General features: G+C 55.2%; 2 protein-coding genes across 3 annotated transcripts in view; one reads left to right on the top strand and one right to left on the bottom strand.

The window, feature by feature from the left end:
- Positions 1-1,497: 1,497 nt before the first annotated feature.
- ATP1B1 (ATPase Na+/K+ transporting subunit beta 1) lies at positions 1,498-21,400 on the top strand. The gene is made up of 6 exons (XM_036900448.2): positions 1,498-1,741; positions 5,541-5,669; positions 15,264-15,419; positions 16,402-16,586; positions 19,020-19,100; positions 20,008-21,400. The coding sequence occupies exons 1-6, from the start codon at positions 1,645-1,647 to the stop codon at positions 20,269-20,271; spliced, it is 912 nt and encodes a 303-aa protein (XP_036756343.1). The 5' UTR covers positions 1,498-1,644; the 3' UTR covers positions 20,272-21,400.
- The window catches only part of NME7 (NME/NM23 family member 7), a 158,615-nt gene continuing 154,863 nt past the window's right edge, over positions 19,161-22,912 (bottom strand). Inside the window, exon 12 of one of the 2 annotated variants that reach the window (XM_036900424.2) lies at positions 19,161-19,250. In XM_036900424.2, coding sequence (XP_036756319.2) covers positions 19,176-19,250 — 75 coding nt within the window. In that variant the 3' untranslated portion in view covers positions 19,161-19,175. Of the gene's footprint in view, positions 19,251-21,214; positions 21,500-22,912 lie in introns of those variants that run through there. The other variant, XM_036900429.2, reaches the window with a different exon arrangement.

Below are 22,912 nucleotides of genomic sequence, written 5' to 3'. Positions count from 1 at the left end.
CCCGGAGCCGCTCGGGCCTGCGCCGTCCTGCAGGTGGGCCGTGGGCAGGGCCATGGGAAGGCTCGTTCTCGTCGGTTCCAGCCTGTTCCCGGGCTTTCACGGCGGGCTTCGGAGAGAGCGGGGAGGCCGGGATGGGCGCCCCTGTACGGGGCACTCCGGGTACGGGGCTGGGAAACCTCCGTTTCCACGACGGGCTGTTGCCCCCGGGGACGGCACTTCTCCGCCGGGACTGCAGAGGCACCCCCGCCGCTTTCTGCTGTGTCACAGCCCCGGGCGGCTGCGGGAGCCGATGCAGGGGCTCAGCAGGCCGACAACCGAGGAGCCCGGCTTCTCAGCAACAGGGGATAAGCGGTGCCAAGGGCGCCTCCGGGCGACGTCGTGCCGCCTGCGTCGGGTCTCCCAGCCCTTCTGGCCCCGGGTCTTTTACTGCCCAACAGAGTGGTCGGGGCTGGCAAAGGCCACACACACTCGTGAGGGTCCCAGCCCCCCTGCTCAGCTCGGGGAGTCCCCGGTGGCCGGGTCACTGGCAGACATCGTCGCCCGGGGTCTAGACCGGTTTGAGCCGCCACGCACGGCGCCTGGCCGGCCTCCCGCACCTCCCGGCCCTCCCAGCCCGGGTTCGCAGCGGCGCTGGCAACTGTCCGGCTTGAGGTGGCTCAGGCCGCCCACAGGGACGCAGCCTGGCAGGCGGAAGCCGGGCTGCAAAGAGAGGCAAGGGCCGGAACCACGGCCGCAGCGGCGGGGAGCGCCGAGGGGCGGCAGGTGCAGGCGCGCGAGGGAGGGCGGAGCCGAGCAGAGCCGCGAGCCGCGGCGTCCCGGCGTGACCTTCCCCCGCCAGGCCTCGGAGGGCGCACTGCGGCGAGGGAGGCCGCGCGCGGGCCAGAGCAGGCGGGCAAGGAGGGGGATCCGACGGCCGGACGGGGCTCCCGGGCGCCTGCGGGGCGCCCGACCAGGTGCAAGGCGCCCCACCAGGCAAGGGCGGGCCCGCGCGCGGCCGGGAGCGCGCAGGGCGCTACGCGCCGCACAGTTGCCCTCCTCCCTCCGCCGCGCGCATCCTCGGCCCCTCTACCCGCCCCTCCGTCCTGCGCGCCCCCGGCCCGAAGCCGCACGCACCCCTCTTCCGCCTCCGCCGCCCGTCCCCCGCCGCCGTCCTTTGTGCCAGCCCCGTGCCCGCCCCCTCGGGCCCTAGGGCCCGCCCCCCGCTGGCGATTGGTCTTCCGCACCGCTAGTGGGCGGGACTCCGGGCGGCCGCGGGGCGCTATATAGTAAAGGCCGGGCGCGCGCCCTCCCCAATTTCTGGCAAGCGGCGGGCGCGCGTGTTCAGGCCCCGCGCGCCTCCCAACCGTCCCCCGGCTCTGTCCTGCCGCTGCCTGTCTCCGCGGAGCTCGCCGGAGGCCGGGGCACAGCTCGCGTCCCGAGCGGCAGCGGGAGCGGCAGCTGCGGGTTCGCGGAGCCCCCCGAGGCCCCCAAGGGCGAGAGGGGCGCGTGCGGACCGGACAGCGGCGAGGGCCGTGCGCCCGGCCCGCGGTGCCGCCCCGCCCCCGCGCCGCCGCCGCCGCGCGCCTGGCACTCGGGGAGCCGCAGCCCGCTCGCCCCCGGAGCACGCGAGGGCGCCCGCCGCAGTCCCCGCGCTGACCCGCCGCCATGGCCCGCGGAAAAGCCAAGGAGGAGGGCAGCTGGAAGAAATTCATCTGGAACTCGGAGAAGAAGGAGTTCCTGGGCAGGACCGGCGGCAGCTGGTGTAAGTGCGGGCCCGCAGCCCCGGGCCTCCCGGAGGCGCGCCCCTGCGCAGGGCGGGCTGCGGGCGCCGGGGGCGGGCCGGGGCGGGCGCGGCCCCGAGCATCGCCGGAGCCCCCGTCCCAAGTCCCAGACAATGAGGGCTGAGGCCGAGACGACCTCAGGAGGGCAGGGGGACGCAGGCGAGGGGGTGGTAGCCCCTCTTCCCGTCCGAGAGGGCGCCCCAGACGGCGGGCCGGGGGCATCCACCCTGCAGTGTCTCCCCGTGACCTGCCCCGCATCACCAGGCCCAGGCATGGCCCGGGCGGCCCCGGAGCGCCGCAGGGGCTGGTGGGCTCAGGTGGCACACGGGCAGATGCAGCAGGGTCGCGGCCTGGGCCGCTGCGGAATAAAGGGCGCGGAGGCAGCAGATGCCCGTCTTACGTGGTTAGGGGCCGCCTGTTGCCTGGCTGGAGGCGCTGTCTCTTTCTTCCCATTGAAAATCAGACACCCTGCTGTTTTCTACCTCCCTGCACGGGAAGGGTGGTATTTTTTCCCCCAAAAGGTCATTTTGAAGGGCAGAGTTGTAGGCAAGTGTATGAGCGTCGTGACTGCGGTAAGGAGGGGGGGCCCCCTCCATCACTGCCTCCCCGCCCCCCCATTGTATCGCCACCACTGCAGCCGCCGCGGGGTCCCTGGTGGGGGCTGGCGCGCTGTTCCTGGCCGAGGGGGGCTGTGGGCATCGGCAGGACCATGAGTCAGGGAAATGAGGCTTGGCTGACATTTTGAATTGGAGGAAGCTGGAATATAGGGTTTTTGTGAAGGAAAAAACCCCGCAGCCTGCGGTGGGGCTCTCTTGGTGGAAAAGTAAAGGGTTAATCATGCATCACACCCCAAGGTTAGTCAAGGTGAAACCTCCTTCCAGGGTCTTATGGGAAGCATAGGTACCCTGAGCCATGTCAAATGCAGGTCTTTAAAAAAATGGCTTCTTAGCTTGTACATTTTACTTTATTTTGGGGAGAGTACGTTCTTCAGTGGATTTTTGCCATAGTTTCTCCCACGTGGAGACGGCTCTGTCTTTTTTTTAATGCGGAAGGGCAAACCTGAAGAGCACAGGGTGAAGGGCTCCTGGCCAGGGCCGTCTCCTAGCAACTCCTGGTGACTCCAGTGAGGCCCCGGCGGGGGGGGGCGGGGGTGCGCTGCGGGTCGGGCCCCTGACCCCAGATGCGCTGGAGGCTCCCACCCTGCCGGTCTGACCTCAGCCTCAGAACGGCCAGGGGCCCTGCACGCGGACTGTGGACTTTGTCCTGTTCTGGCTCCCTCCCCACCGTAAAATGTATTTCTTTCCGCATTCCAATTACAGAACAGTGTCTGCTTTAGACTGTAAGGCTGTAGGGAGCGACTGTAAGCTGGCATTTAGTGAGACAACACCTGCATGTGAGAGTGTGTGCATATGTTTGTGTGAATATTTGTGTCTTCACACCATGCCCAGCAAGGTGCCAGTCGTGTGCGGGACCCATCTTTCCTTATGTTTTCCAAGGTGCAGGTGCAGGGCTAAATATCCAGTTTTGATTTTGTGCTAATATGTCTGCCCCTTTCCGGCTCCATGAGGAACGTCAGAGCCTCTCTTGGGCAGAGACAGTGGCAGCAGTTGCCGTCTCCTGGAGAAAATGCCGCCTCTGCAGTACTGGGCCAACACGGGTGCCCTTGGGGCGAGGGCGGGGTGCCCTTGGCTCGGCTTTGCCTGTAGGTAGATTGTCACCAAGATGGACGCAGGGGTCTCGCCTGTACTGGCTGGGGAACCGCAGCATGCGGACCATCTTGTGCTTCCAGCTTTTTATTAACTCGATACGGGCATTGGTAGGTTTTCCTGGGAACTGCTGGACCCAGTGGCCATTTTTTCCTCTGCGTGTGACCCTCTGAAGAGTACTTTTTTTTTTTAAACTGGAAAATCTCTATATTCCATTTTTTTTAAAAGAAAGAGAAATTGCTTAGAAGGCAAGCTGCCCCTAGAGCTCCCTGTCTGTGTTCCCCGGCCGGTCCCGGTGGTGCAGTCTGTCCCCCTTTCTTTCTGAGCTGCCCCTAGCGGCCCATGCGGGTGAGCCCACCGCACATGCCGCCCCCACCCCCAGACCTGCCTGCTTCCCGCTAACCAGGCAGCCTCACAGCCCTAACCCGGGAGATTCTGTCTGCTCTGTAACATCTCAGAGCAAAAGAGGAGAATCCCTCCCTTCTCTTAGGGTGCTGTGTCGGGCAGAGTGGAAAGGTGCATCTTCTTGAGTGGTGTGCTTGCAGAAGGACTGGTTTTCCCGTCACTATTTATATTTTGAATCGCAGCCTTGGTTACGTGCCTTCTCATGTTGTTAGAACTGGGTATCTGGAGTCCACTGAGTGAGTTACACAGATGCCCCCGCGGTGGGAGGAAGGGTGGCAAAGAGCACTGAGGCTGGGGGGCACCAGAAGGCAGGCTGCAACGGCTCCCTCCTGGCGGTGCCCTACCGACTCCCGCACCTCTCAGGAGCCGGCACTGGAAAAATTTTCCAGATCTCTTGACGTCACAGCCCTGCCATTGGCCTACTGCTGCTTGGATACTGATGCAGCACTTAACCCCCGTCCTGCTGGTGGGCATGATGGTGGGCGGCCGTCTCTGGGTTATGGTCTTCCTGTTCCCTCTTCTGTGCTGGCAGCTGTGCCTTTTCCCCTGTTTTTCTGAGAGGGGAAAGGCGACGATCAGACATCATTCTGGTGTGATTTTGTGTGTGTCACGCTAGTTCCAGCAACTCCGTAGCATGATTTCCCTTAAGTATGTGTCTGCCGAGGGGAGGGCTGGGCCGGGCGGCGGGGTCCCCGTGCGCAGTGGGGGCCCCCCTGCTGCCCCTCTCAGGGAGGCTGTTCTGGAGCCTGCAGCCCCAACCCCACACTTAATGCCTGGGCCCCGAGGTCTTCTGGGGTAACCCAGGGCTCCTCTCTGCAGTCACATTCCGGACCTGGTGGCCAACGGCACTCTGTCCCCACTGTCTTCCCACGAGTGGCCCGGCTGGCCAGGGCTGCTGGGCGCTGTCCTGCACAGCCTGTTACCATGCAGCTGGCTGGGAGGTGACCCCGAAACCAGCTCCTGAGAGCCTCGTTCAGCCCATGGGCTTCGTGGCCTTTGTTTTCTGTTTATTTTTTTTTTTGCTTTTGTAGCTTCTCAGGTTCTGTCCCATCAAGTGTGGGGAGAAGGGAATGAAGCTCCTTAAGGCAGTTGGAAGATGAAATGAAAATGTACTTGCCGTTTTTCCTGTAGGATCTCCTTTTGCCCCCTCCCCTTGGTGCCCCTGAAGGGAGAGACAGCGTGCTAGGCCTAGTGCAGAGCAGAGGTGGGGGGTGCGGCAGGGGGCAGGGGCTGCGCTGGGCCTCTGGGCGTTCAGCGCTCTGTCGCAGCACAGAACTCGCAGGCACGTGAATGTCTGGAGAAGCAGCGGCATATTGAAATGTCAGGATAAGCGAGCGAAGAAAACGTGACGTGTCTCTGAAGGGAGTATGTTGTCAACATTCGAAGCGCGTCGCTAAGCACACAGTCCAGCCCAGACTTTACTGGTGACCCATGGGACTTTTTCTTTAAGTTAGAGAAAGGAGTATTTCCATGAAAGAATCCTGGTTCCACCTGAAAATTCCTGCTAGCCGAAACAGCGGCTGCGCATCCCTGTTGGTGCCCCGCCGTGCCTGGGTCCGGGTGGGCGAGGGAGCTCTGGACACAGGCTGGAGGGCAAGCCGGGATGGGGAAAGGGGTGCCTTGTCCTGGGCCGGGGCCGCCTCAAGCCTCATGTCTGTCCTCCTTGCAGTTAAGATCCTCCTGTTCTACGTCATATTTTACGGCTGCCTGGCTGGCATCTTCATTGGAACCATCCAAGTGATGCTGCTCACCATCAGCGAGTTCAAGCCCACATACCAGGACCGAGTGGCCCCGCCAGGTAAAATGCATGTGAATGAGTGAATGAGTTTAGTTCTTCCAGAGGGAAAATGTGTCACTTTTTTAACTGAGAAGAAATTCTCTTGGCAGTTGTCTGTGGTGTGGTGTGAAAGCAAGCCTGCGAGGGAAGCAGGCCCTCCTGAGCTGCGTCCGGGTCCCCAGCCACACTGCAGGCAGACACGGACCGTCCGGCCCTGCCTGGGGGAGCCTGCCCCTCACCTTGTCCCCTGCCAGCCTGCGGGCTCGGCTGTGGCCTCTGGCGGGGCTGCATGCTCACCCCTGCACAGGGGCTGGTTGGCGGAGCGTTCCAGGGCCTCCCTGCCCCTCACCTTAGGGGGCCTGGGATGCAGATAAAGTCTCTGGAAAACCACTGTGGCTCCTTTGAAAGACAAACTCATTTTTAGGGTTGATGGCCAACCACTGAGGGAGAGGAGCTGGGACGGCAGGGACCCATTTCCCACCTGCTCTTGACCTGCATTTGACCTTGAACAAAGGCACACTCTCTCTCCACTTCTCAGTATCTGCAGCTGTTTGTTTAATAGGAGTCCTGTTTACTGGGTCCACTTTGCAGCTTGACTGTCCCTGGTAAGTGCATGGACACCGAGGTTGCCACTGAGCCTGGGCCAGATCTGGGTGCTCAGTGTTGGGTGACCCATTCGTGGGGCAGCTGGGCACGTCCACACCAGCCAGGACACCCCCGGGAAGGCCCACTGCCGTTACCCTTGTGGCTGAGAGAAGTGGTGGGCAGCGGAGCAGCCGCCACTGGGATTGTACGCGCTGTCCTCACAGCTCCGGGTCCTCAGCTCCCGGAGGCCTGACCCTGCCGCTGGGGGTGTTACGAGTGTCCCCGCTCTGCCTTCCCTGGCAGTGGTGTCGCAGTGGCCATGTCTGGTGACAGTCTCGAGGCCTCCTCACGGTGCTGAGCGGCCTCGGTCCGGTGCAGCCGCCTGCTGGAGACGCGTCACGGCCGCCTCTTCCCTGGGGGTGGGCAGGACTCGCCGAAGAAAATCCTCAGATTGTGGAGGCGGCAAACTGTCACTTAGGCCCGAGTCGAATATTCCTGTCCAGCAAGAAAACCCTAAGATTTCCAGAGGAATTTAGATCTCTAGGGGATTTGGGAAGTGGAAAAACAAAACTTTTAAGTTTATAAAATGACTTAAACCTGCTCCCTCCACAGTTCCCAGCACCTGTTTCCCAGCAGGGAGGTGGCTCTCTGGGGAGGTTAAAGCAGAAGTTCTGTTGTGCCGAGAAGCTCAGGGTCCTAAACAAACACGCTGTGCCCTGGCTTCTGTGACAGGAAGGCATGGGGTGTCTTTTCCTGACCTCTTCTGTTAGAATTCCTACAGCAGCGTTCGTAGCTGTAATTTACATCTGTGTGGATCTTCTTTGTCTTTCTTCCACTTAAAAGCTTTCAATCATAATGCTGTTTTATAATAATTCTTACACTCAGAGGTCACAAAGTCAATCATTTACTTTGATTTCCTAGATTTAAAAATTGCTCCTGGACTGTATACACTTTGGGGAGTTAGCCTTTCATAAAATTAACATTTTTCTTCAAGTTCTTTGCAGAAAGGGAAGTTTCACTCTCAAAAAGAAATGGCCAAGGGGCAGGACCTTTTCAGCAGGGACTTGCCAGCAAGCTTGCCTGGAACATCTGGCCGAGGCGCTCCGTTTCGTCCTGTCCCCCCCCCCCCGCCGCCTTCTAGCCCCTTCCTAAAGACACCTTCTCAGCACCTATACTTGGCGTCCTCACGGCGGTTGGGCAGACCTGACAAACGGCCGCCTCCCCAGAGGAATGCTGGCGGCTCGTCCTGGAAGTACGCATTCCGGCCCTTTGGTCTGAGCCGCAGGCACAGTGCCTCTCAGCCTCCCCTTGCCTGTCCTGTGCCCGCCCTCCTCCCTGTCACCTTTCCTTCCCGCCTCACCCGTCGCCCTGCCAGGGGAGGCCAGGCCAAGCCCCGTTTTACGCCCCTGGGAGCAGAGGACCTGGCTGCCAGGAAGTGCCACTGTGGGCTGCCTGCCCCGAGGGGTCTGAGGGACCCTCACTGCACCCCCTTGGCATATTTCGGAGCAGACCTTAGCATTTCTATTTTGGATACATGCCAGCTGTTCCTTCAGTCCAGACTGAACATGTGTGTAGAGTACATGGTGGTGTTTTGGCTTCAAGGGAGTATCTCGAAGCCTCCAGAATTGAAATATTTCAGTTACATGCACCCAGTGCATGTGACGGGCTTGGTAAGCCAGGTAACGGCACAGTTATTAACTGAATTTGAGGCGTGGATGCAAACCCGGCCCGACTGGGTCTGACCGCCCTCTGCATGCTGGACACCGTGCACTTGGGTCTTCTAAGTAGCACGTGTGAACGGGGCCCCGGACTCAGTGGCACTGTGTGGTGTTTGGCCCTGTGTGTCTCTGGTATGGGATAAGCCGGCAGGCAGAACTGGAGAGTCTCACGTACGACCACGTTAGAGAACTGAGGTGGAAGTTCAGGAGAGTGGGAGGCGTGCAGCCTCTTGGCCTGAGGCCTTCGGCGTGGGTGACGTTCCCCACCTGGTCCTGCTGCTCTGGGACCTGGGGACAGACCTGCCCATTCAGCCTGAAGGCATGGGGCTAGGGCTTCAGTGGGCATTATTAGGTTTGGACAATTAAATTGCTGTTTTTGTGGGTCAAAAATGGCTGATTATTGGCATTTTGACTTTGCCTAACCTCAGTATGAAACCAGCCACGGAGTTGGTGAGCCATGCCCACAGGTCCACAGTAAAGCTGCCCCGAGGGGCGCGGGCTCCTCCACCCCACGTGCTTCCTGCCTCACAAGGCTCAGTTTTCTCATCTGCAAACGGGGGTGACGCCCGGGGAGGCTTAGGTGATGAGTGAACAGTACGTGAGGTGGCCAGGCCCCGGGCACCGAAAGCAGGGCTCTCCCTCTGGACACTGACCTCGGAATGTCCACGTGAGCTTTGGGTCGGCAGTTCACGGGCACTTTGAACGCCTGTGTTTTCACGAAGTGAATAGAATCTTAGCTCCGTGAAAGGCGTTTGGTGGAAGTTGGATTAGCAAACACTTTTTTAGGTGGATTTCAGCGCATGGTTGGTGTTTGTTCTGTAATCTCTCCCTTTAAAGTACCCGTAGTCGTGGGGTCAGCCCTGCCAGGCCTGTCCCCCGGGAGGCCCCCTAAGAAAGCTCGGAGAGGCGGGCGGCTCCTCTTCTCATGCTGGTAATGCCACCCGCCACCCCCGGTTGGCCCTGCCCATCAGGCTGCCAGCAGGGGAGGAAACGAGGGTCACCCGGTGTCAGTCACAGGTCAGGGGCTTCCCAGCACCTCGCTTCCTGGTGAGCAGGTACGGGTGTCATGCCCTGTCCTTCCCCTTCAGGCTGCGCCACTTGGTTTGGCTTGGAAGGAAGGCTGGCTCAGTGCTGGAAGAATTCACTTGAAAAGGCTAATATTCTTGCATCCGTGGTGACCAGCACCGGGGAGGGGATGGGGCGGGCGAAGACCTCAGGCCGCACGGCAGCGGCAGTTTGGACTTGATCCCGAGTGGGAGGGAACTCGCCTGTCCCGGAATCCGCAGGGTGTAAGGGGTTGGAATCGGACCCTCAGTGTGGTCAAGCAGAAATCTTGAGAGGCCATCGTATTGATCTCAGAACTGCTCGTTTTTGTAAAAACGCCATCACATATTACTCTTTTTCACTTGTATTTCAAAGGAGGGTGTTGGGAATGTCTGGCTGCCTTACACTTTGAGGAGCTGTTACCTCCCAGTGCCAAGAGGTTTTCCCTCAGTTTCCACCTAGAGTCCAGTGCTCTGTCGTCTGTGCGCTGACGCGATGACACAGGTGCTGTCTGGCCACCCGCCCGCCCTCCGATGGACCTGCCGGCCTCCCGCCGTGCTGGAGGCTCCAGTGCTGTGGCACTGGCCGTGGTCAGGGGTTCCCAGAGCTACTGCCCAGACTGAGTTTAGGACAGGGTTTTGGGTGGCGATTCCGGGTCTTACTGCTGCGAGCCTCAGCCTCCTGTCTGGCTTAGTATCCCGCCTACCCGTGCTGCCATTTCTTCATCTCCAAAGACCACTACACAACTAACAGGTCAGCTCTTGGGTACACAAGAAGCCTGACAGCCAACTTAAACATTCTTGGAGCCACAGAAAAATGAGTCTTACTCTGTGGACTCATTCTTGATGCGTGAGCAGAGCAGAGACCTTATAAATCGGACCAGGTAACAGATTCCATGGAGGGTAGTGGGGGCGGGCGGGAAATACCGAATCTGTAAAGCTTCATTAAGGGTTTGTGCCGCACCAAGGGAAGGGCTCCGTGGGAGAGGAGTGCACCCCGCGTACGGCCTGTTTCTGCTGTGGAAAACGTGGTGGGTTGCGCAGTGTCTGCATTGCTCAGTGCCCTCCTCGTAGCCCCCTGGCCTGAGGGCCCGTCAGACGGGAGAGGAACTGGGAGATGGATGGAACGGGTGTATTATCCAGTGGTTCCGAGCAGAAAAGTGCATCTTTTCCCACATATGTGCATGGTGGACATCAGTGATGTCATGTATAATATGTCTTATTTCAGAGTATCAGTCACTTAGCCAGTGTTCTGTTTTATATATGTGTGTATATATATATATATATATACACACATAAACGTAATATACCGTCTATGCTTGTTCTTCAGTTTGGCTTCAACAGAGAAACATGATTAATGGAAACTAGGATAAACAAACAATGGGCCATTTGTTTATATTTTCCCATCATAAAAGTGGTATCTTTTATTGAGAACAAGCACGATTATGAGTTATATTAATATCAAAGATAATGTCCTTACAAAATGACATGGGCTTCTTGGACAGATCTCCTGAACTAAATAGTTCTGTTCTTGTGAAAATGAAAATATACAACATTAAGAAAAAATCTGATGACAGTGGGTTTCCCACCAGAGCATGTGGCATGCAGCTTAGATGGAAGAAGAGATTCCCAGACCCCAAGGGCTGTTGAACACCCTGTTGCCTGTATAGAAAGCCCAGTAACTAATCTTTCAAAGTCTTCAAAGGGGGCAGGTCCTCCAGGACACGGGAGGTGCAGGTGGGGCCTGGCCCAGAGGCAGGGGATAGACTGCCCCCCGCCCCAGGCCACTGGCAAACGCTGAGCTTTAGGCAGCAGGTGAGGCTAAGGTACCACTTCCAGATCGCAGGGAAGTGCCCCTGTATTCTGCTAGGTAAACTGATGCGAACTCTGCAGAGGTAAAGATCAAAACCAAAGTCAAACCCCATAAATATCTTAGTGGCACTTGAAGGAGGAGAAATGGCATCTGTCTGTGTATATGTGGACAAAGGCATGGAAGAGTTTGTGCATGAAATCATACCCCCTTTGTTTTTAATTGGAAAGTACTTTCAACTTGGAATGTACGGAAGACACAGGACGTGTGTGCGGCCGCATGTGTCAGCGTTTCTTTGCCCCTGGCGCCCTTGTCAGTCACACGGATGCCCGGGAGGTTTATGGAAAACGATGCCTACTTAGAGTATTTGGTCTAGCGACTTGTGGGATGTATTAAATGACAGGTACCAGCAGCTGAGCTCTGAATTCACTTGAGTAACTGCTACAAGGTTAAAATGGCTGCATTCTAAGAGTTTACAATACTTAAAACCCACACGTAGATGGAGAAATGATAAACTTGCCACATTATAAGGCAAACTGGAAACAAAATACTTCTTAAGGAAAAGCCTTTCTTTTCTCTCGTTTCCCTTGCTCTCTCCCCTGCCAGCTCCCCCTCCTGCCTGAACACCTGCTGAAGCCCAAGGTTCGTTGTCTCCTCCTCTGGCTCTCAAGAGACAGGGACCAGGAAAGACAAACTGTGGTTCTAAAATGCAAGCAAAAAGCCAAAAGGCTTTGTTTCTTAAACTCCAGATCTTATATAGAGTTGACACAATCACTAAAAGTCAAATATTAAAGCTTCACATATCCAAGTTATTGTTTCAGTCCTCTTAGGTGGCTTTATTAAGTAATAATCAGTATGTAATTTTAGGCAAATGATTATATTAGGGCAAAGCTCAGCATGGTTAATGTCAGTGCAAGTTCAGAAGGCTGGGAAGTCCAAAGGTTGGCTCTGTCTCTGGATTATAATCTGAAACCACAAGCCAGGGACTGGGTGTCTGCCGTCTGGCCTCTGTGAAAAAGCTCACCCGTGTCCAGTTAACTAGACTCTTGGGTGGGCAGTGCAGGGAGTGACACGCTCAGAGGGTCTGAGCTGGTGTAGAAGTGGCTGTGAGCCTGCCAGTCAGCAGGGGTCGGTGTGCGGGCTCAGCAATGATGATGAAGTCACCACATCCAGTCTCATTTCTATGTCCTCCATTAATCTGATCTTGTGGAGTAAATAATTTAAAGGATTTAGATACGAGGTCAAGGGTCCTTCATCTGCCTCTTGTAAGCACCTAATTGCTTTAGAGAAATGACTTCTGGGAAGAGAAATTTTCCTAATGGTTTGGAGAAGATCCCGTCAGAGAGCTCTCCTAATCAAGAGCCGCCAGAACAGTCCAGGGAGTTGATCTCTGACAGCTTCCAGGAAGAGGAGTTTTCAGGCCAGTAGGCTCTGGATGAGGGGAGGAGAGGAGAGGAGGCGCCCTGTGACTGGGGTGGCCCCGGACCTGAGTACATGTGCCCCAGCTGAGGGTTGAGAGTGGGGAGCCGCGTGCATGCCTGAGCCCAAACCATGCATGCTGCTTTTCTGGAGGCAACGCTTAGATCAGAAGTTAGGTGTCTGAAAAGGATGGTCACTGAGGCCTCCTTTGGTCACCCCTTCTGAGTTCCTCCAGAGATGCCAGGGGTAAGTGTCTGCCTCCAGACGGCAGAAAGGTGTGGCTGGACCCCCGCAGTGGGTCTGTCTGGGCTCCTCTGCCAAGGTTCTGTGCCCCTTGAAGTGGGGCAGGCAGGACGGACTTCAGCCCCAGGTTCCTCCCAGCTGCACAAGTCACGGGCTGTACACCCAACACGGAACTGCCCACTTCCCTTGCGTTCTCAGTTCCACCAGTTTCTGATGCTCTGCACAGAGCACAGGCAGATTCTCCAAACACCTTCCGTTGGCATCTCTGCCGCGGTGACATGCAAGGCTGCCCAGGGAGTCGGTGTGGCCCTGTTACTTGGAATCTGTGCTCTCCTTAGAGAGACACGAGACTGGCTGTGTGTGACTCTTTCCTGGGCCAGGGGTGCCACTGTGCGAGTAGTACCCACTGTATCCCTAGGTCAGCCCTTGGTTACCAGCCAGGCACCTGCCAGAGCGCAGGCCGGCGTGAGTCCCCGGGCGTGGGAACGGAGCTTTGGCCGCGGCCCTGGGCGCCCGCGGGGGGCCATCCCAGCAGCTCCCTGCCGCCAGCAGGAACCCGCGGTTTCTTAGTGGAGACCCTGGACTGGGCATTGTGAGGGTCTGAAGAACTCTGCTTTTCCCCTGGGATTCTCTGGGGAGTTGCTGCGCCCCACATCAGGGAGCCACCAGCGGAGAGCATGCAGCCCCAAGAGCCAGGGCAGCCTCGGGACGCGGCAGGGCGACACATGGGCTCACGCAGGGCTCGCCGTGGTCACCACTGTCCTCTCCGCCTTGCCGGGAGAGGCCCTGCAGGTCGCCGCACTGCTGGGGCCTGGTGGCCCCGTGGGCTTCATGGACGCCCCTCCTGCCCCATTCTCTCCCGACTCTGGGTGCTGCAGAAAACACCCCCCCCCCCGAGTCCAGTTGGGCCTCTGCCCGTCCCCCAGGTCCAGGCAAGCCCCCCGCCCGACCCACTGTCCCGTCTGCGGCTCCACCTGGACTGACCCTCCCTCGCAGGCCTTCCCCAGGTCCCAGAGGAGCCGGTTACCGTACCGCCTCCGGTTACGAAATCTCAGGGCAAGCCTCTCGCCGGGTTGCCTGCATCCGCCATTATTACATCGTCTCTCCACTAAGTGATCATAATGCCAGTTCTCTAACTTGATGTAAATAAAATTGTGCAGAGTATATTTAAATTGCTTTAGTCTACAATTTTCTACTTGTGAGCATTTAAACATTTTTAATTGTAGTAGCTTTCGTTTACTTTTAACGGAGTATTTTTTTAATGAGCAAATCCTGCTGCTTCTCTTTGTCTCACTTCCGTCACTGTTGACAGCTTTTCCCCCTAATTCCCTGGGTTCTGTGTCATCCTTGTTGAAGTGACTCTTAACGTCGGTCGTGAAGTTGGTTGTTTGGCAGCCCCTGGGCCTGGCCCCAGACCCTCACGATCCTCGTCTCCACCCTTTGCACCTCCCGGGGGCCTGTAGGCACGGGGGAGCCTGTCCAGTCAGCCCTCGGCATTGGGCCTCCTCCCTACCGAACCACCCGGAAGCCCAAAGCATCCTTAGGCACTAGGAACAGGGACAGCCGCCGAGCCCGGCCTGCTGAAGCCCGCCTTCCGGCCTCGCGGCGCCCCCGCCCTTGCCGAGCCCCTCGGCCTGCTCACTGCCTCTGCTCCTGGTCCCCCCTGCCACTCACGTCCCACTCCCTGAAGCAGCGGTTCTCTGAGTGCCTGAGGATCTCTTCGTGTTAGATTCTCGAGTCCCATCCGCAGAGACTGTGATTCAGCAGGTCTGGGGGGAGGCTGGGGCCCCTCTGTGAGAGGGATGCAGGTGCCCTCTGTGGCCAACACGCAGAGGGCAGGTCAGGAGGGGCATCAGAATAGGCCTGTCTGGTATAGCAAATAAATATCTTGAGGTGAACCGGTATAACTTTTTAAGTAAGTGTGCTCCATGTAATATTTGGGACATACTTATTAAAAAAAAATTATTCCTGGCCTGTCTGAAAATCAAATTTAACCAGGCATCTTTATTTTATTTGGTAACCCTGGATGAGACCACAGTCGACTGGGTCTCTTCCTGTCGACCCCATATAGTGCTGTGTCGTTGTTTGAACATCTCTCTGGGAAGTCTGTGGTGGCAGAGGCCGTGGGACATTAAACAATCTGGAAGGTCCTCACACTTCAGTCGTATCCTGGCTGGTGCATGACATGCTCTGGATAACTGCTTGGCTTTGGAATGGGAAGTGGATGGTAACTGTGCAGAGAACCCCAAATGCCTCGAGTTGAGGTGACTACTGAGAATCTAGGTTTTTCAGAGCATGGATGGTCATCCGTCCATCCACACATAAGGATTACAAAGGAAGACGTCTGTGCTGCAAGCTTTCTGTGCAGTTTGGGAAATGGGCACCAGCTACACACAATGCTTGTAACTGGGCATGTAGGCGCACTGGTGAGATAACGGGCCCTGCAGTACAGCATGCGAGGTTAGAATTCTGGTTCCACCATTTCCTCTGTGACCTTGGGCCAGGTACTTAACCTTTCTGTGCAAGTGTCCTCATTCTAGAATGGAGATAATGGCTATCATGAAGTATTGCAGGGTAAATCAAATGACATGATACCAGCACATAGCCTTTGGTACTTTGGTATTTAATCTAACTGCTAGAGAGGTGATTTCACAGGACAGAGAAGAATTTAACCCATTCTCTTTAGCGAGGTGGGATTAGCAAAGTATGTTTTATAGATGGAGAACCTGCTTTCGAATGATCTTGGTTGACTGCCTTCCTGCTGATGACTTTCTGTTTCTCTGTCTACCTTGTCTAGGATTAACACAGGTTCCTCAGATCCAAAAGACTGAAATTGCCTTTCGTCCTAATGACCCCAAGAGTTATGAGGCATATGTGCTGAACATAGTTAGATTCCTGGAGAAGTACAAAGATTCGGCCCAGAAGGATGAAATGATTTTTGAAGATTGTGGCAGTAAGTAGACTCATTCTGGATGTCTGTGGTTCTCACTGCCTGCTTCCCATTTCCATCTGTTGTTTACTGAGCAAAAGGATACTTTTTTTTAAAGCAGGAAGATGTTAGGGTTCAGGCTCCGATGCAGTGGAAGAAATGATAGAGGCGTGAAGTCTGAGCACAGCTGTGGGTGCTGGAAAGGGGCCTTCTCACAACACCCACAACACCTGCTTTTTACTACCTGGACCCAAGGACCAGAATTACAGTTCTGGTTCTCTGACACCCATTGATTTTGAGAAGTAGCATTCTTCCCGTTTCCAGACTTCTTCTGATGCCCCACCTGCGATGGGTGCACAGGCCCTGCTCCCCTGAGAAGGACCCTTTGGTCATTACCTATAACTGCACTGATACTGGGCAAGGAGGGCTTATGGTCAGAGGAGACTTAGGGACGCGGGTTGGGATGGCTAATGGAAGGTATAAGACAGCGCATTTGGGTCAGGAAATGACCGGTGAGAGGAAAGGACGGCTCTTAGTCTCACTAAGCCGGTGGCTGCCTGGAGTGTGAGTTTCCCAGCCACGTTTCTTATCTCGTGTCTCTTCCTGAGCTACACCAATGCCGGCCTGTGTAATGATGCTGCCCACGAAGAGCGGTCCTTCCCGGCTTTACCGGATTACTTTACCAGATTACTGGGTAATCCACGCATTACCCAAAGGAAGGGAAGCACTGCCGGGGACCAGCCTTCACGGGCTGGTCATCGAGTACTCTGAAGCCGTGGTGTGCAAGCATATACCAGCTATGGCTTTTGGTAAAATACCTTTTAATGTCTGTGGAGAGATGAGAGAGGGTTTTCTGGAAATCTTTGTTTAATCCAGACAGTGCAGTAAATGCAGGAAAGGACAGTCTTAGAACAGGTAATGGTGACAAGGAAGAAAGCGTCCTATTCTCTCAGCAGCGCCAAAGGAACCGTTGGTACAATGTGAGACTGGTGTTCTGTGTTCGCAGGTGTGCCCAGTGAAATCAAAGAGCGAGGAGAGTTCAACAATGAGCGGGGAGAGCGCAAAGTGTGCAGGTTCAAGCTCGAGTGGCTGGGCAACTGCTCCGGGGCCGGCGACGAGACCTTCGGCTACAAAGAGGGCAAGCCGTGCATCATCATAAAGCTCAACCGGGTCCTGGGCTTCAGACCCAAGGCAAGTCACGGCTCAGGTCGCACGACCCGGACAGGCCGTCCACACGCGGATGGAGCACTTAACTGCTAGGAGAGGAGAATACGGGGTGTCAGGGGTAGACTCGGTGATGGCGCTGAAGCCCCGGCAGCACAGAAACACCGGACACTTCCGTGTCCACCTGGGAACCCTCGTAGCCGGGTCATTCATCCCACTTTCTAAAGTCAGAGAGATTCTGAGCAGCAGAGCCCGGTTCTGGAGTGAGTCCGGGGCTCTGCTTCCAGAATGTGATTCTGCACTGTGAACCCTCTAAACGCAGACACAGAAAAAGATATAAGTCAAAAAGCCACCTGCATGTACACTCATATGCCAGTTTTGGCATTCTTGGAGCCAGAGTATTTTTTAAAAATGGGTAGTCTGAAGAAAGCTTTTTTTTTTTTTCCTGAATTAAGATTTCCCTGCAAAATCAGGCACTGTCTAGGTTGAACTTTGATGACCATGCTATAGGCTTTTGGTATCACTGCAACTTGAAATTGGTAAGCGTTCCCAGAGATCACTGAAAAATGGCCAACTGCCATTGCTCACTATTTGGTGAGAATGATAGTCCTTCTCTAAGAGATGGAGAAATGTGTTGCTTTTATAAAACTGATTCAAGGTCTGAAGAACTGAATGAAAGAATGAGCAGAGCCATCCTTTGCCCTTCGGCAAGGCTGCCCGCCACCGCCCCCCCCCCCCCCCAGCAGTGTTTCCCGGCTGCCCGTGCGGCCTCCGCCATGGCGAGGACAGTGCCGGGCCTGCTAGGAGCCGGCTGCGGCGTCCCGGGCAAACGCGCTTCGTGTCTGGGATCTTGTTCTCTCAGTCATTAACTTTCTATTGCATACTGCTGTTTGTTTCCATAATGCTTGTTACCTATAAATAATATTTTCAAAAGATTATCAATGTAGAGGTGAAAAGTTGCATTAAGCGGAGGATACATTGTAACTCCAGAGGCCAACATGGGTGAGTAGATGGATAGTTGCCTGGCTCGCGGATTGGGTGGATCTCCCACAGAAGTTAGTGTACCTCTCAATGGACTTTTAACCCTGTTCCCACCTAGACTAGGATGTCATGGAAGGTGAGGCTGAGAACCCTGTGTCACACCCAGAGCTGGCGTGCGTGTCGCTAGGGAAACCTCACCAAGCAGAGCCAGCTATTAGCCGTGCAAGGGACCGGCACAGCCGCCAGAAGGAAGGCTGTCCTGGCCTGTGCGCCCTGAATCCCCCACTGCTGAGAGGCCTCTTCACGGCTGCCGTGCGGTCTGCCCTCCCGAGGCGGCTCACTGGCCCGTCGTGAATCCGCATCTCTTCCCACCTGTAGACACTCTGTGAGACATGAGTTCACCTGCTCGTTTCCTGCCCCTCCCTCCCGCCTGGCCTCGTCTTGGTCCCCGACTGCTGCATTCTCATTCACTGCCCTGCCCCGGTCCCCAGCCGTCCCATCAGATTGGCTCTCCCAGCCCCTCACCCAATGTGCCTGCCTCCTCACCCTCTGAGGATCATTCTGGGTCTTTATCAGTAAGTGTTTTCCCTTCATATTTTTAAAGATCGATCTGTTGCTGGCACTAAGTTCTGAGAGAGCCAAGCCTAGGTGGCCACGTCCTCGTATTCCGCAGCGGAGTGCTAGGGAGTGGCCCATCGCGTGCCTTTGACCAGACTGTGTGTGCCCATCTCCTGCCAGGACTCAGGTGCTGTGCTGACTCGAGTGACCTCCCTGGGACAGGTGTTCCCTGCGCCTGGGGCGGCTGGAGCCAGGGCTGCACGAGGGAGGGCGCGGGGCGTCCAAGGCCGCAGCGGTCCCCGGTGTGCTCCGGGCCCTGCAGTGCAAGCACGCTTCCAAAGAGCCCCATTCAGGACAGCACTACCTTCACCTGCCTTTGTATTTCGGACTTTCTAACAGAATTGGCAGGGCCCCCAGTGGAGATTCAAAGAGCAGGGCGGGGTAGCCTACTTGGAGAAGGCCTGCTTAAGGGAAAAGGATGGCATTATTTATTCATGGTGTGGGAGGAAAGCCCAAGTTTTATAAACACAAAGGTCAGCCGACTTTTCCATCTAATACCACCTCAGCGAATGTGGAGCAGTATTTCTGAGTCGGCTCTTATTTTTCAGTGTCCTTGAGTAAAGTTTACTATGACATGACATGTTACCATTCAGTTCCACTTAGGACTGAGCCGCATCGTGGCTTAACTGTAGTGGTCACAGAACTGGGGCACCTTAAAAATTTTTTTATTTCAACAAAATCACACATGACCTTTTACAGACTGCTTTAGGGGAGTCATGCATCCTGCAGCCCTCAAGTGTTTTGTTATTGCAGATGACTTAGTGTGACCAGTGTACTTGTTTGGCCTGCAAACTAGTTTTATTTTTCGGAAATTTAAAATGTGATTTATAGGCTGCCAACCAATGTGGGTTTTATTTTCAGCCTCCCAAGAATGAGTCCTTGGAGACTTACCCAGTGATGAAGTACAGCCCCTTTGTCCTGCCTGTCCAGTGCACAGGCAAGGTAAGAAGGCGGAGTTCCCTCGGGCAGGGCTGGGGTGGGGGGGACTGCAGGAGCCGCACGGCGCCGCCGAAACGTTCACCCGGGCAGCCGGAAACACGGCTCCAGGAACCAGGCCCAGTGCGGTGAGTATGGCTGTCGTGGCTCAAACTTCTTAAAAGAACAAAGTGTGACAAGAATAAAACTGTAGGTCAGCTTCTTCACTGTACCAGGGAAGTGAAGTATCTGAATGTAAGAGGAACAGTGGTTTATAGAGTGACAGGTGAGCAAGCCCACACTACTGATTCTCTGGCCCAGGTGATGTGCTAAAAATTTGAGGCCCATCTTTTCCTTTGACGGTTTCACATAAAAATTGTGGTTCTGGCATTTCTTTTTAAAGTCAGCATGTGTTTCCTTTAGACCTAAAAACCGGTACCCAAGAGGTTAGGCAGAATGGAGGAAGAGACTCCCTAGCCAGTCCTATTTTAGGCTAGCTCCGCAAGAGAAAGTGGACACGAGAAAATGAAGGCAAACAGCTAAACCTATGGAGATGGGGTCACCGGATCCCACATTGTCCACTGGGCCAACACTAGTGGGCTTCGGCTGCAGGGCCTGTGTTTCCAGGAGGTTGGGTGGGCGTGAGGCGAGGGCGGGCTCGGGTGGCCGGCCTTGGCTGCAGTCTCTCCGTCTGTTCAAGGAGAGGAGCCCATGGCCTGACCGCTTCTCCCGCTGCCGTGGGTCCGAGCGGGTCAGTGTTAGTCCCCCAGCGCTGGCCTTCCCCTCCGCTGAAGGAGGGGCGAGCCAGCCACGCCCCGGGTGACGGGGTCCTCAGAGCCAGCAGACCGCCCTGCAGAACGAGGGGCCTGTGTGCACGTGAGTACAGTGATCCACGATGTGAACCATCAGAATCTCGTTTCCCTCTGGTTTTTAGCGAGATGAAGATAAGGAAAAAATTGGGAGCGTGGAGTACTTTGGCCTGGGCGGCTACCCCGGCTTCCCGCTGCAGTATTACCCCTACTACGGCAAGCTCCTGCAGCCCAGGTACCTGCAGCCCCTGCTGGCCGTCCAGTTCACCAACCTCACCATGGACACCGAGGTTCGTATCGAGTGCAAGGCACACGGCGAGAACATCGGGTACAGTGAGAAAGACCGATTCCAGGGACGCTTTGATGTGAAAATTGAAGTTAAGAGCTGATCGCAAGCACAAATCTTCCCTACTAGCCATTTAAAAAGTTAAAAAAAGATAACAAAAACAAAAACCTACTAGTCTTGAATAAACTGTCATACGTATGGGACCTACACTTAATCTATATGCTTTACACTAGCTTTCTGCATTTAATAGGTTAGGATGTAAATTTAAAGTGTAGCAATAGCAACAAAATATTTATTCTACTGTAAATGACAAAAGAAAAATAAAAACCGAGCCTTGGGACGTGCCCATTTTACTGTAAATTATGATTCCATGACTGCCTTGTAGTAAGCAGTGTTTTTGGCCCCGAAGTATTGCCGCCCTGTGTGTTCCCTGTAGTGTACAGTACTATAGGCGCGCGCTCTGCTCATTTCTCAAGCCATGTTTTATCGTTGTTTTCTACTTTACGTGAGCGAGGTTTGCTGTCTGAGGTGTAAATATTCAATGAGAATAAAACTGGCATGGTACTTTCTTGTTTTGGTTTGGCGCTTTCCAAGATAATAGCCCATCCATGAGCATTTTTAACACACTCCGTAGTGTCTCCCTGTGGTGTTAGGTCTTCACTGTATTTTCTTTTCCCGGGGCTGGGGGTGGGGTGGGCTGTCACGGGGAAACTGCCCTTTGAACTTTAAGCGACACTGCAGAAGAACAGGGAAGGGTGACGGGGTGTGTTGTGCTTGTCCTGGACGCTGTCCGACATCCCTCCGTCCTCCAGCGCGCGCGGCGGCGGCCGAGAGCTGGATCGCCGCCCGGGCCTGTGCAGGGCCAGTCCCTTTGCTTTGTACACTTCCTTTTCTCTTCCTTTCTCCGGAGGCATCACGTGCTGGTGCTGTGTCTTTATGAATGTTTTAACCATTTTCATGGTGGAAGAATTTTATATTTATGCAGTTGTACAATTTTATTTTTTTCTGCAAGAAAAAGTGTAATGTATGAAATAAACCAAAGTCACTTGTTTGAAAATAAATCTTTATTTTGGACTTTATGAAAAGCAATGCAGTGCCCCACAGACTGATGTTAGATGTTGTCTACAGCGGGAATCCGTGTTCTAACATGTAATAATGCCAGGAGGACCGCGCTCTTATTGATCTTGTACTCGGTCAGGTTAAAACAATGGACAATAAAAGGATGAACACAGTCCTCGTGTGTGTGACTCACTCTTGTCTGAGTGCCCCCGTCTGTGACTTCTTTCCTTCCTGCACTGCTAATTATCCAAGATCTTGAAGAAGTACTGGACCTGAAAGACAGACGCGATTTCATGAGCACACGTGGGCTGGGCTCTGTCACCTGCCGACGGGTGCGGGTGAGGCCGGTGCGGCCCCCTGGAGACCCGGCCAGGATGCAGCCGGGAAGTTTTAAAGCTCCGGATTAGGGATAGTCTGCAGGGTGACTTTTTTTAGTTTAGAAAACACAAAATTCTGGTTCCTGCTAATGCTTCAGTAAGTACATCTGTTTAAAAAAAAGTCAAACTTGTTAGTAGTTCAGCTGAAAAGAAATGGTTTAATGACTGTAGATCTGAAGTTCAGTAAATGAGGAAGGTCCACTCTTGCTTTTTTGGTTTGGCCTAAGTCCTTATTTAGCCTTATTTTAAAATGAGCCTTTGTGAGAAAAGAGACAAAAGTGAGCTTTCTGAGAAATCTTCTCCAGGTATAACTGAGCTGAAGATTTGGTGTCGCTTAGGCAACCTGGGAAATACCCGGACTAGAATCATGGCGTTGTGTTTCTGAAAGCAGAACTCCGTAGAGCCAGGCCCCTGGGCACCAGCGGGTCCTCCGTGCCTGCGGCCTATCCTGAGGGGCCCCTGGGTGTGAGCCGAGAGCCTTGGGCAGTGCGCCCGTCGCGGAGGGCAGGCCGGCACTGTCTCTGGGCAGCACTGCCGGTCCAGAAGAGTGCGGCTGGGACTCCCACCTCGCTGCCCCACACGTGGAGTCCGGTTGATCTGCTTCTTTCATTTATTCTTTAAATAATACCTGAGACGACACTGCCTCTAAAGCAGCAAATCACCTGATGTCAAATTAATACCAGAGGAACAATGATTCCCTTAAACCAAAAACGGCAAAGGGGGCTGTGGAAGATGGGACAGCTGTTCTAGGAGCCTCCTTAGCCACGGAGGGGGTGTGGCACAGACTGTAAACTGGTTTCTCAGCTAGTGACACATTTAAAGCAATACGAGGCACTGTCCTATAACTAACTCATTCTGCAGGTGAATGTGTCTCAAATGTCCTAAATGATACTTACGAACAAGAAGGGACGGTTTAGGTCTGAGAACAGGTGGCGTGTAGCTGTGAGGCTGTGCTAAGGTCACCGTCTTCCTGCGGACCTTGTACTTCTGAGCTGCTGTGTGTGTGCACATGTGCACCCTGCCTGTCACTTCCTTCAAGACTGCCCAGAGCTCGCCTTCGGGGGGCCTCTCCTGCCTCCGCGCCAGACCCACCCAGGATCCTCGGCGACTTCGCCCCTGGGAGACGAGTGGGGTTGCCTCCACCACCTCTGTGCCAGCGCGCTTCTCCCGGCTGGGGGAGGCCCTCTTGGGGCTTCTTCTCCCCTGCAGCTCACGTTCTAGTGTTCCGGACTGTGTGGTTTTGGAACACTCACCTCTGTACATTTATCAACTCTTTCTCTTCCCACATCAGTTCACCCCACCCCTTAA

Source organism: Manis pentadactyla, chromosome 19 (assembly GCF_030020395.1).
Source record: "Manis pentadactyla isolate mManPen7 chromosome 19, mManPen7.hap1, whole genome shotgun sequence".
Classification (NCBI taxonomy): domain Eukaryota; kingdom Metazoa; phylum Chordata; class Mammalia; order Pholidota; family Manidae; genus Manis; species Manis pentadactyla.
Note: the sequence above shows the minus strand (reverse complement) of the source record. Positions and strands in the feature narration are given on the sequence as shown.

Coding starts and splice junctions, on each gene's coding strand:
- ATP1B1 (XM_036900448.2), top strand. CDS start 1,645: ATGGCCCGCGGAAAAGCCAAGGAGGAGGGCAGCTGGAAGAAATTCATC. Junction 16,587..19,019: donor TCCTGGGCTTCAGACCCAAG/GCAAGTCACGGC, acceptor TTTTATTTTCAG/CCTCCCAAGAATGAGTCCTT. Junction 19,101..20,007: donor CTGTCCAGTGCACAGGCAAG/GTAAGAAGGCGG, acceptor TCTGGTTTTTAG/CGAGATGAAGATAAGGAAAA.